The following is a 12917-nucleotide window of genomic DNA, read 5'->3' on the forward strand; positions in this document are numbered from 1 at the left end:
CATAGGACGTAAAAAATTAATAAAAATAAAAATAACATGTGTCATTGATATTATAGTTATACATTTGAATAAAGGTACATGATACGACTTGTGAAAATGTATGATAACTAAACAATGAACAACAAAACTTAAATTAAGCCATCAAATATTGAATCTTCTACTTGATATCATGAAAGTATCATCTTATTTCTCGATTTGACTGGATAGAACAAACTAATTTAACATTTAATATAGCTTATATTTATTTAAATATTTTACCGTAACAATATATTAATATTTAATATCTACATATTATATTCGTAATTCGTTAAATATGTATTTATTTAAATACTTAATAGTAAATAATTGTAATGATGTTTCGTAAAACAAAATAATTTAAATAAATATAATCATTATTTTTAATTTATAATAATATTAATGTGCTATATATTAATATAGTTATAGTATTAGATTTTAATATTATATTAGCAATGTAGGGCATAGGCGATTGGAAGTGAAAATCTTATACCAAATATTTATTATTTTTTTTTTGCATTATTGTTTAGATCATTATTTACTTGTTCACTGGATGAAAACAGCATTTCGTTTTTAATGATGTTTTGAAATTTAGATGTAGGTACCAATATAAATGAAACCATTTACTAAGTCATTCGATCGTGACATCCAAAATGTGTAAATGTACTTATATTATAAATATATCTTTTTATAGGTATACCAAATACCAATATTATATACATTAAAAATTCGAATAGAGAATAGAGAGTTCTTTAAACGAGAAAGGAATAAAGCGAATAAATGAGTAATGAGTGTGATGTGAGTTTACAGTGCAAAATAGGTAAAAAACATTATGTTATTGTCATTATTAAATTACTATCATAAATCAAAATATTATAATATTACCTGTGTTATAATTTATAACGGTAAATTATTAATGATTATTAAATTCGAGTGTGGGTGAATCAATATTGACTACAAAATTCCATACGAATAAAATATACACATTGACGATCCGAATGCGGTATTTAAATATACTATTCAGCGTTAATGTCTCATACACTCATCTCGTTTAGCCCATATCAGTAAACTTTCTACAAGATGACACGACATTATACTAACATAATGTAATTGCATATTCGAATGCTACTACAGACGAATAATTTAATATGCCTATCGTATTTTATAAGCATTCCGCTCACGGACTTATCGCGCGTACAATATTAATAATAACAGTTAACGTCACACGTGTTCGGCGAATGTCACTACGTTAGTGTATTATAATCTCATATAGTTGCACGTGTATTATTATTATTTATGCATAATAATGTACGTAACACAGACGGAACGATGAACAGCAGTAATAATATACGATACCTGCAAATGTATATAGGTATATATAATTCGTCAGGAACAAGGAGCGTAGTCGAGTTATACAGTAATTACAAAACGGTCTCTCGACAACAGTGTTATAATATTATACTTATTATAGTTTGACTCGCATATTTGGACTTACTATACGTAAATAATACGTAAGTACGTAACCATGTATTGTAGGTTATACCTATGTATATGACGTATTGTTATGATGTATAAGTATAAAGCGACGCGTCGCATAGTTTTGCAGGACACAATGCCCTCGCGCATCGGTTATCATAAGTATCTACCTATATATAATATTATAATATTGTACGCGAGTTCCGTCCGTTTGTGTCTTGTCTGCAGAGTTTCGCCTTCTGCGCTCATTCGTCGCGATTCTTGGGATATACATATAAAGTTTCTTCGCCGAGTTCAAAAGTGTTAATATATAATCGTCGCCGTCGCGTATAATATTATATATTATAATAATGCCGACATAATAATATACAATACGCGTGTGTGTAAATATAATATGACTTCGTATACATGCAATTGACTATATATATTATATTATATTATGTGTGTGTAGGTATTTAAAATATAATATATGCGATCCGCGGCGGCGGCTTCGTGTCGGCGGTTGTCGTCATCGTCGGCGCGGCTGCGGGGGTGGGACGCGGGCGGCCCGCAGACAGTGTATATAATAATATATAGGACGACATCAGCTCGAGTCGCCGCCAGAGGTGTGGGTGGGTGTAATATTAATATTATATTAAACATAAGCGCGGGCCGGGCCGCCGAATAAAATACACAGAAAGCGCACCCCCCCGACTACGACAACGATTCGCGGGCGCGGTGCAGGTGTAGGTATTGCTGCACCGGCGAAGAACGGAACGCGCTCGACGAGAGGAAAATATGTCATATACGCAAGTCGCCGCGGCGGCGAGCACCGATGCGATACTATATAGTATATTATATACTTGCCAGTACGGATATTATAATTTATATATATATATATAGAGAGAGAGAGAGAGAGACTCGTGAGGCTCGTCGTCACAATGGCAATGTGAAACTCATTATATTTCGTCTGCGCGCGTTTAACCCTTTCGCTGAAATCCACCGCGCGCGCACCCGTGCAGAGTACTGTCTCGCAGTTTATATAGGTAGGCGTCTACTCGTATTATTATTATTATTATTACTATACGTCGTGCATATTATATACGGGGTGATACGTTTAAAGCGAGACACTCGTCGTCGTTAACGTTTCATCGCCGGGAAACAATAATAACGCGCGTTTTTGAAAACGTTCCTTCTGCGCGATTTTACAAATCGACGTTTTCAGAAGTATAAAACATCATTTCAGGTTTACTGCAGTCGATCATCTCGTCGTGCATTTTTAAGACTCGTACTTTGCGGACGATAATACGAATTTCTAAAACGGCGAATAATTTTTGAAATCAAACTTCGCACGAGTAGTTTATTATACAATAATATACGTAAAAGTATATCGTTGGCGTTTAGAGCGTTTAGACGGCGAGCGGAGTAGTGGACCGACACGTTTTTCGCGGTATTTTTCCGCGCTCGAACCACCCCGCACTCCGGTCGTCTGAGCATTAAACTCTTACAATTCGTATTTCGTTCGAGACTCGATTTTCGTGTATCGAAAAAAATTCCAAAAAAAAACATCGCACTCTAATGGGAAATCAACGTCGTGATTAAAAAAACGACTATACTTATAATAAATATAGAAGTATAGAAATGTGTATACAGTCGGTTTTTTTTTTTACAGACGAATGCACTGCGGGGCGACATCACGTACTTTTTTTAACACACGCGTCGGACCGAGGGAAATATTTTCTGAAAAACAGCCGTGTGAAACGCGATGAGCTAAACGGATCACCCGGTATTTATATAATATAATATAATATAATATCATAATATAATACGCCGCGCGAGGGTGTAGAAGGTGTGTTCATTACACCGGTGCAGTAGCGTCGTCGTATACGCGCGCGCCGCCGCCGCCGTTTTGATGTACGCGGACCGCCGCCGCGCCGACTGCCGTGCAGCAAACTCCGAACTATATATACACAATGGAGCCGCCGCCGCCGCGCCATCGCCGTAACTTTTAACTCGTTATTATTAATTTAACGGGGGTCGTGTATTTATTAATATTCAACGAAGTGTTGCCACCTCCGCACGTCACACAATATTCCTCGCGCACCCGCCGCAGCACAACACTTTTCATTCTCCGTACATCGTATATAGCACGGTATATAGCGGGTGTGTATATATGTATTATATTATACGTGTTCACGCAAGCTGTCTACTGTGGTCGGTCACTGGTGCGGATGTTTGCCACACTGTTGGCCCCTTTGATCGAGAAAGCAGACGTCGTTCGATCAGCTGGATCGAACGGCGTCTAGCCGACGCGTCTGCCAGCCGCCGTGCGCACGTTGTTGTTGTCGTTGGTCGTGTGTGTGTAAACGAACGTCGTTTCCAAAAAACACGCTTTTATTACACGTGGTTTTCGGTGTTGTTTGCGTTTTTGTGTGTGTGCTCGTCGTCGCACCGTCGCTTCTGAAAGCTTTTAAAAGTTCAAAACCACAAGTCTTGTCCAGCTCGGGTTTCAATCGTGACCAACTCCGGTCCAGTCAGTGTCGTCAACCAGCTCCGGTTCATGAACACCGGCAACGTCGACCAGTTCCGGTCCAGTCAATATCACCAGCCAGCTCCGGTCCAGTGATCAATATTAGCCAGCTCCGGTTCAAAACAGGTCTAGATCCCGTCCTTGTATCCCTCACGGTACCGTTCTTTAATATTATTATCAATGTGTATATATTTTATATTGTTCTTACGATTGTGGAATATGAAATTTGTATGGTCTTATAAACTGTGTTAAATATTTATTTATTTTATATATATTATTTGTACCCCTCACCTTTCCCTATCAGAGCACGAGTCATCGCCGTCCACAAGCCAATTAAGGTAAGTCCGACGGTGACGAAATATTTGGTAGCAGAGCGTGGTTTGTATATATTTTTATTAGTGTTTTGTGGGGACTTGTGGGTAAGCTGTACCATAGGTGAGCATAATATTACGTAATTATAAGTTTTATTTTAATTAATATTATCTATCATACTCTCAACCGGGGTTAGCGTTATATTTGTTAGCGTTTTTTATATATATAATGTGTTCGCAAAAATAGTGAGTTCGACGCGTAACGTACACATTTAGGCTCCGTCGCGTTACACTTAATTATAGGCAGGTAATACGTATTGGGTTCATTAATAATTATTATTTTCGTAACGGGATAAACGCTTACTATTATCTTTATTATTATTTTATTTTGGTTGATCGTTTGACATATATTAATATATAACTTGTTTCTATGTTGCGATCTACTTATTACAATAGGTTATTATTATACAATCTTGTGCGTTTAGTATTTTTTCCCATATATTTAGTCGTCTATACGTATTATTATAATATATTCTAGTATTTTTTTTGTGCTTATGTATTCGCTGTGAGCATTACATACGTTAACGTTATTTTGCCTTTTATCATAATATTAGTTGTTATTAATTGCGTCGCAACTAGTGGTACGGTCGCTGCACACTACGCAGGTTTAATTTCGTGCCTTTATTTGTGATATATATTTTTACGTTCGTATTGTGTACTTGCTTGTTTATATTTGTTAATTTTAGCTCGGTTTTTCGCATTCAATTCCATCTATCATTAAACTTCGGTTAATCGTTTGGTCTATTTTATTTTATAAATTTATAATATATCTATTTATTTTATTTTTATTTATTTTTTTTTCTGTTGCGTTATTAGATAGAATTCGTTATCTCGTAGAATTGTTTACAATATCTGCTGTTGAGGTTTCTTTATTTTAATTTTTCGGTAATTAAATTATCATTTACCATGGATGAAGACCGTCTCAAACGAATTAAGAACCGTGCGGTGGTTAAACGTACTGCCATAGTCAATCGCATTAAATCCATTCTTGATTTAGGATTGTCCGGTGAATCAGATCTGAACGCCCGACAAAAATTCCTAATTTCGATCAATGACCTATCAGATTTGTGGGGAAAGTTCGTGGTTGAGAATGATGCAGTATTGGATGCGATGATTGAGTTAGGTGAAGAAGCGGAATTCTTATACTCGGTCGAGATAGATACAAATGAAATGGTGGTTTCAGCCAAAGCTTTGGCAATTAACTTCTCGTCCTCATCGAATTTACCTGAGAGGGTAGTTGAAGAGCCAAGATGTGGTTCTGATTCGGATGCGACAGCCGGTTCAACTATACCGCCTGGTTCAGTTAAATCACCAACAGTGACGGTGTCGGCAGTTCAGCCCTCACATTCTATGCGGTTACCAGAAATCCCTCTCCCACGGTTCTCAGGGGATCTGGCAGATTGGCCAGTCTTTCGCGATAGGTTCGTCGCTCTAGTGGACAGTCGTTCCAATATTTCCAACATTGAAAAATTCTATTACCTTCTGAGTTGTCTTGAGCTTGAGGCATCTGAGGTCGTAAAAGGGATAACGGTTTCGAATGACACCTATTCCTTGGCCTGGAAGGCGTTGGTGGAACGGTTTGATAAACCGCGCAAGTTGGCGTCGTTTATTTTAGATGTGATTTTATCAGCTCCGATAATTCAACAGGAATCGACTTCCTCGTTGAATAAGTTTTTGAATATTTTTGATGAAAATGTTGGTATTCTCGAATCTCTCGAAATTCCAGATTTTGGCGACTTTCTGTTGTTTTCGATTGCCTTTCGGTCTTTGCCTGTGTCGTCGCGTCGTCTGTTTGAAACGACAAATTCGGAAGAGTATCCGAAGGCACAGGAACTTTTCAAATTTGTGAAGAACCGAATCCAAGTTTTGGAGTTGGCAGGAGGAACTCCATCTTCCTCTGGTAGCAAAGAGGGACATTTAAAACCGTCGAGCTACAAGAAAGATCGGAAGATATCTACATCGTTAGTGGCAACACAGTCAACCAGTACTCCGGTTACAATGTCCGTTAAGTGTCCAAATTGCGATGGATCACATCAGTTAAGCAATTGTTCTGATTTTAAGGGGTTGTCGATAGATGATCGATATGCGGTAGTATCAAGTCACCGACTTTGCATGTCATGTTTCAGTAATCGACACTGGTCGAATAAATGCAGGGAAAGCTGCCCAAAATGCAAACGTCGTCACCACTTGCTTCTTCATAGAGATGCTGAGACAAGCCAGGGATCTGCAGTTCAGCAGCCACCCGTCGTAATGCTTGGTTCTCAACCTTCCCTATCTGTTTTACTCGGTACTGCAATAGTTATGGTGCGAGATGTTGGCGGGGATCTTCAACCTGTCAGGGCTCTTCTCGATTCCGGGTCACAAACCAGCATCATCAAAGAAAGTTGTTTAGATCGGCTAGGTCTTAGGCGGTCAAGATGGACGGCCTCACTGACGGGTCTCTCTGGTCAGTCTGTTCCTAAGGTTTTAGGAAAGGTAAAATTAGAAGTGCGACCTTGTTATGAGCCAGTTCCGGTCATAACGGTTACGGCATGGGTTTTACCTACCATAACGGCAGATCTGCCAAGTCAACAGTTGAACGTCGGTATAAGAGAAAGTTGTTCTCACTTGAAGCTTGCAGACCCCTCCTTTGATACCCCAGCTCCGGTGGAATTATTGTTAGGGGCTGATGTGTTCCCCCAGGTGTGGTTTGGTGAGCAGTACTCCCTCGGCCATGGGCTCCCAACAGCGTATAGTTCTGCTTTTGGATGGGTGCTAATCGGTCCAGTTTCGCAAGTCGTTAGCTCTAATGCACATTGCCTATTAGCGACGTTCAACCCGTCCATAGAATCACTGATGGAGAGATTCTGGGAGGTGGAAGAACCAGATGAGGCTCCTCCACAGTTCACGGATCAAGGATGCTGCGAAGCCAAGTTCAAGGCGGAAACCATCATTGATGAGACCGGCCGATACAGTGTTCCACTACCGTTCAGGCAAGATTTGCCCCTTCCAACATTCGATGGTATAAAACAGATAGCGGTTAAACGTTTTGAACACCTTGAACGGAAACTAGTCCAAGATGAGAAACTAGGAATGGCCTATCGGGAATTTATGGCCGAATACGAAGCGTTAGGTCACATGTCCGTGGCAAAGAATCCGGGTCAATATATTATCCCGCATCATGCGGTGTGGAAACAGGGACTTAGAGAATCCAAATTACGGGTGGTTTTCGATGCGTCGGCCCGAAGTGCATCAGGAAAGTCGTTGAATGATACTTTGTATGCAGGCCCAAAACTTCAACGGGATATAGTCGATGTATTGCTCGGTTTTCGATTATATCGCTTCGCCTTTTCGACAGATATCAGTAAAATGTACAGGCAGATTATGGTGAATACGAATTATCGTGGATATCAACATATCCTGTGGAGGGCTACGCCAGTAGATGCGCTGAAGGAATACGAGCTTAATACGGTAACGTATGGCGTTAACAGTGCTCCCTTCTTGGCCTTAAGGGTATTACACGATATTGCTGACCGTTGTGGTACACAGTCTCCTTCAGTTCAGAAGGCTCTGCGGCTTCAAACATACATGGACGATATCTGCACTGGTGCCGATACGTTGGAAGAAACTAATGTATTAAAACACGATCTCGTCAAAACGTTGGAAAACCATGGGCTTGAGTTAAAGAAATGGTCCAGCAATACTCCGGCGCTGCTGGAAGGGATTCCTAAGGAAGATCGCGCATCTGATTCTCTATCGTTCGATGACGAAAAGTCCATTGTCCAAGTTCTGGGATTGAATTGGAGACCGGAAGAGGATTCCTTAGGGTACGATTTTAGCGAGATTAAATTTATCTACACTAAACGAGGAGTACTTTCGGTAATCGCTCGGATCTTCGATCCTTTGGGTCTCTTGGCTCCCGTAGTGTTATTCGCCAAGCATTTGATGCAGTTGATTTGGTCATCCGGAATCGGTTGGGATGATAGACTGCCACCCGAAATTGAAGAAGTGTGGTCCCAGTTCGTGGCGGAGTTACCGTCCCTGTCTTCAGTGCGCGTTCCGCGTTTTGTCGGGACTCAGCGAGGGTCCACATATATGTTATGTGGTTTTTGTGATGCTTCGGTTCATGGTTATGCTGCTCTTGTTTATTTACGTATTGTCCTTCCCACTAATCAAATAGTAGTTCGACTATTAGGTGGCAAGACAAAATTGGCTCCACGTCATTCCATGACAGTTCCGAGACTAGAGTTGTGTGGCGCAGGACTTTTAGCACGTTGGTTGTCAAGGATCCAGGAGACGTTATCAGCTCAGTTAACGATTTCCCACGTCTATGCATGGACAGACTCGTCTATTGTCCTTTCTTGGCTTACGACTCCTCACGTATCGTACAAGATCTTCGTATCCAATCGAATTAGTAAAATTCAGCAATTATTGCCAGCCTGTAAGTGGCTACATGTCTCGTCTGAAGAAAACCCGGCGGACTGTGCGTCTCGCGGCCTGAAACCCTCCGAATTAAATCGTCATGAGCTATATTGGAATGGCCCTAACTTATTGTCATGCTCACCAGACAATTGGCCATCTGAAATCCCGCGACTCTCAGTGGAAGAGATCCCTGAGGTTAAGTCAGTTTCGCTTTTGATCAGTTCCGATCAAAACCACGAATGGTTTGACAGATTTTCTTCGTATCAACACATGCTCCGAGTCGTAGTCTGGGTAAGACGTTTCGTGTCGTTGTGCAAAAAGAAACCTGTAGGTCTTGGGAGTTTGACGTTAGATGAATTGAATGAAGCACAAACGGTAATCGTCAAGCATTCTCAACTCGTTCATTTCCATGTGTTGTATCGTGAACTTTTTCGAAACTCTCGGATTTCCTCCAAACAGTTAGCTCGACTGTCACCGTACATTGATTCAGCTGGAATTATTCGTGTGGGAGGACGGCTGCGCAACTCCCCAATATCGATTCGTCAGAAACATCCGATTTTATTAGCAAAAACCTCGCACCTCTCTAGATTATTGGTACGTCATTGGCATATTTTTTCTTGTCATTCTGGGGCACGCTTAGTGACTTCTCTCGTTTCAAAACAGTTTTGGATCCTGTCAATTCGTAGAGTGATTGGCAATGAATTGAAAGGGTGCGTTACCTGTGTCCGGTTTGCAGCTGTTAATCCTCAACCAGTAATGGCGGACTTACCACCCTCTCGTGTCACACCATGTCGACCGTTCTCAAAAGTAGGGATAGATTTTGCTGGCCCTTTGACTATGCGTGAACTTAAACTACGAAAGGCACGAGAATATAAGGTTTATATTTCGGTCTTTGTTTGTATGACGGTGAAAGCTGTTCACCTAGAAGTCGTCACTGATCTTTCAACATCGGCCTTTTTAGCAGCTCTAGATAGATTCATTGCCCGACGTGGCCTACCGTCCGATATCTATTCCGATTGTGGGACGAATTTCGTAGGCGCGTCAAAGCAACTTCGTCAGTTTTTCTCTGAGGCGAACACTCGGGATCAGCTAAGTTCACACCTCCCATGCAGTTGGCATTTTAACCCCCCTAGTGCTCCACATTTCGGGGGCATATGGGAAGCTGCGGTGAAATCTATGAAAAGGCTGTTAGTCCGAGTAGTAGGGGTTCATACTTTGTCGTATGAGGAACTCAACACTGTCATTTGTCGCATCGAATCAGTTCTGAATTCAAGACCACTGACACCGTTGTCATCCGACCCAGGAGATTTGGAAAGTTTAACTCCAGGACATTTCCTAATAGGTCAGCCTCTCTTGTGCGTTCCTGAGCCAAACGTCTTAGACACATCTGATCGTTTAACTTCAAGGTGGAAGCTCCTCCACCAATGTCATCAGGCGTTCTGGAAAAGGTGGTCCTCGGAATATCTTAATACTTTACAGCTTCGGTTAAAATGGACCTCCGCCGATACTCAGCTCAGAGTCGGTGATTTGGTATTAATAAAGGATAACCTTACATCACCATTAGGCTGGCGTTTGGGTAGGGTTATGGAACTATTGCCAGGCCAAAACGAAGTTGTCCGCGTGGTCAAGTTGATGACCGGACAGGGTACGTTGGTTAGACCTGTAGTGAAGCTGGTCCGCTTACCTACAGAATAACATACTTAACTTTCAGGTTCCCTTGTAATTTAAGGGCACCTATATACAGCTTATCTCCTTGTTCACTCATGTACTCATGGTTGTTTCTACCCGCTGTGTTACCGGTGTATGGGCGTCGGTGATTCGGTCTGATTGGGCAGGGGGATGCTATTATTATTATTATATTCTTTATTTGTATTATATTATTATTTAAACTGTAAGTATAGGTTTGTTAGATTTTGTATTTGGTATTTAATATGTTTTATATAATGTTAAAGTTTTTCTAAAAAAAAAAAAAAAATGTAACTAGGGACTCCTTTCATTTTATCCGTTTCCTCTCTGGGCGACTGAACCATATCCACCACATCAAGAGTTCCAGTTCTCGAGCTTTGGTAGACGAAGTCTCCCAAGGGGGGAGTATGTTCACGCAAGCTGTCTACTGTGGTCGGTCACTGGTGCGGATGTTTGCCACACTGTTGGCCCCTTTGATCGAGAAAGCAGACGTCGTTCGATCAGCTGGATCGAACGGCGTCTAGCCGACGCGTCTGCCAGCCGCCGTGCGCACGTTGTTGTTGTCGTTGGTCGTGTGTGTGTAAACGAACGTCGTTTTCAAAAACACGCTTTTATTACACGTGGTTTTCGGTGTTGTTTGCGTTTTTGTGTGTGTGCTCGTCGTCGCACCGTCGCTTCTGAAAGCTTTAAAAGTTCAAAACCACAAGTCTTGTCCAGCTCGGGTTTCAATCGTGACCAACTCCGGTCCAGTCAGTGTCGTCAACCAGCTCCGGTTCATGAACACCGGCAACGTCGACCAGTTCCGGTCCAGTCAATATCACCAGCCAGCTCCGGTCCAGTGATCAATATTAGCCAGCTCCGGTTCAAAACAGGTCTAGATCCCGTCCTTGTATCCCTCACGGTACCGTTCTTTAATATTATTATCAATGTGTATATATTTTATATTGTTCTTACGATTGTGGAATATGAAATTTGTATGGTCTTATAAACTGTGTTAAATATTTATTTATTTTATATATATTATTTGTACCCCTCACCTTTCCCTATCAGAGCACGAGTCATCGCCGTCCACAAGCCAATTAAGGTAAGTCCGACGGTGACGAAACAATACGTATATATCTCACTTTTATTCTTTGCAGTCTCGTGTACATTATTATTAATATATATTGTACAAAGAGCGACTGTGTACCTCCCCCCCCCCCGCTTCGCGCACAACTTTACCAATAAACGGCACGTCCGAAAACGTTTTTCGCGCGCGCCGCTGTTTTCCTTTTTTGTTAATAATAAAAACGACCGTCGCCGTCGTCGTCGTCGTCGTTGACTTTGTGTTCGCGCGCGCGCACACATACACACACTCACTCTCGCACATTGTGCATAGATATAATAAGTTTTCTTCCGTTGATTACCCATAGGTACGGCGCGCGGCTCTAGCGCCGAAGAACGGATTTCGACACGAGACAACGGGTCAATTCTTTACAATGTACCTATATATTTTATTAATATAAATTCGTACGCCTCTGCGCCCCCTCCCCTGCGCGCTCGCCACCGACAATTTTGCCGGCAAACTTTCGCGCGATCCCGAGTACGGGCGGGCGGGCTGGCGGGCGACATTGTTTCACTGTTACGCGCGCAGTCTGTCTTGCGGGTAATTTGACGTGAAATCGAACCGTCGTCGTCTGGGTTATGATATAAATATAATTATGTACGGCCGCGGAGCCATGATTTTTAAGAGGGGATTGTGCGACCAATAAAAAAACCTTATAAAAATTAAATTTGTATTGTGTGCACTTGAGATTACTTTTGTAGGTAGGTACTTATTATATATTGATATCGGATATTAATAGATATTATATAATATTAAATACATCCTACCGAAATGAATAACATTTTTGAAAATTGTGTATCATTACCTACATCTTAATAAGGTACCTACTTATAATATTTTATTGTTATCGTGCACAAGACCAATCTAAAGTTTTAATTCTTCTAAGAAATTAAAATACAGACGACGTAGCTATATCGTATGTATCATGACGATACAGTTATTATTGTATGTTATATCACCCATTATAAATTAGAAGTGTCTTTATATTATAATATTTTAATTCATTATAACTTATGTACGCAATCAAACCTGTCGGTACAAATTTAATATTATTTACAATAATTTACATCGAGGAAAACCTACATGTTTAGGACGAAAATCTCGCTCCAATACCGTGGCCTGGGGATTTTTTTTATTTATTTTATGGTTTTAATAGACATATCATAAATATTATTATTTTTCTATGCTAACGACCGTTAGGTTTAACGGCATTATTTTTTAAATGTGTTTATATTTAACTGTAAAATGAACAATTCATTTAATTGTGAATAATACCTAGTTTAATAAGTAAATCTTTAAGTGATAGGTAATTATACAATTTAATTTTGAGGTTCAACTTATTATGCAAATAAAA

The 12917-nt window shown here is 40.5% G+C and overlaps 1 protein-coding gene across 1 annotated transcript; it reads left to right on the top strand.

The window, feature by feature from the left end:
• Nucleotides 1–5277: 5277 nt before the first annotated feature.
• LOC126550965 (uncharacterized) lies at nucleotides 5278–10467 on the top strand. The gene has a single exon (XM_050203716.1). The coding sequence runs from the start codon at nucleotides 5278–5280 to the stop codon at nucleotides 10465–10467; it is 5190 nt and encodes a 1729-aa protein (XP_050059673.1).
• The last annotated feature ends 2450 nt before the right edge of the window (nucleotides 10468–12917 follow it).

Source organism: Aphis gossypii, chromosome 3, assembly GCF_020184175.1.
Source record: "Aphis gossypii isolate Hap1 chromosome 3, ASM2018417v2, whole genome shotgun sequence".
Taxonomy (NCBI): domain Eukaryota; kingdom Metazoa; phylum Arthropoda; class Insecta; order Hemiptera; family Aphididae; genus Aphis; species Aphis gossypii.

Coding starts and splice junctions, on each gene's coding strand:
- LOC126550965 (XM_050203716.1), top strand. CDS start 5,278: ATGGATGAAGACCGTCTCAAACGAATTAAGAACCGTGCGGTGGTTAAA.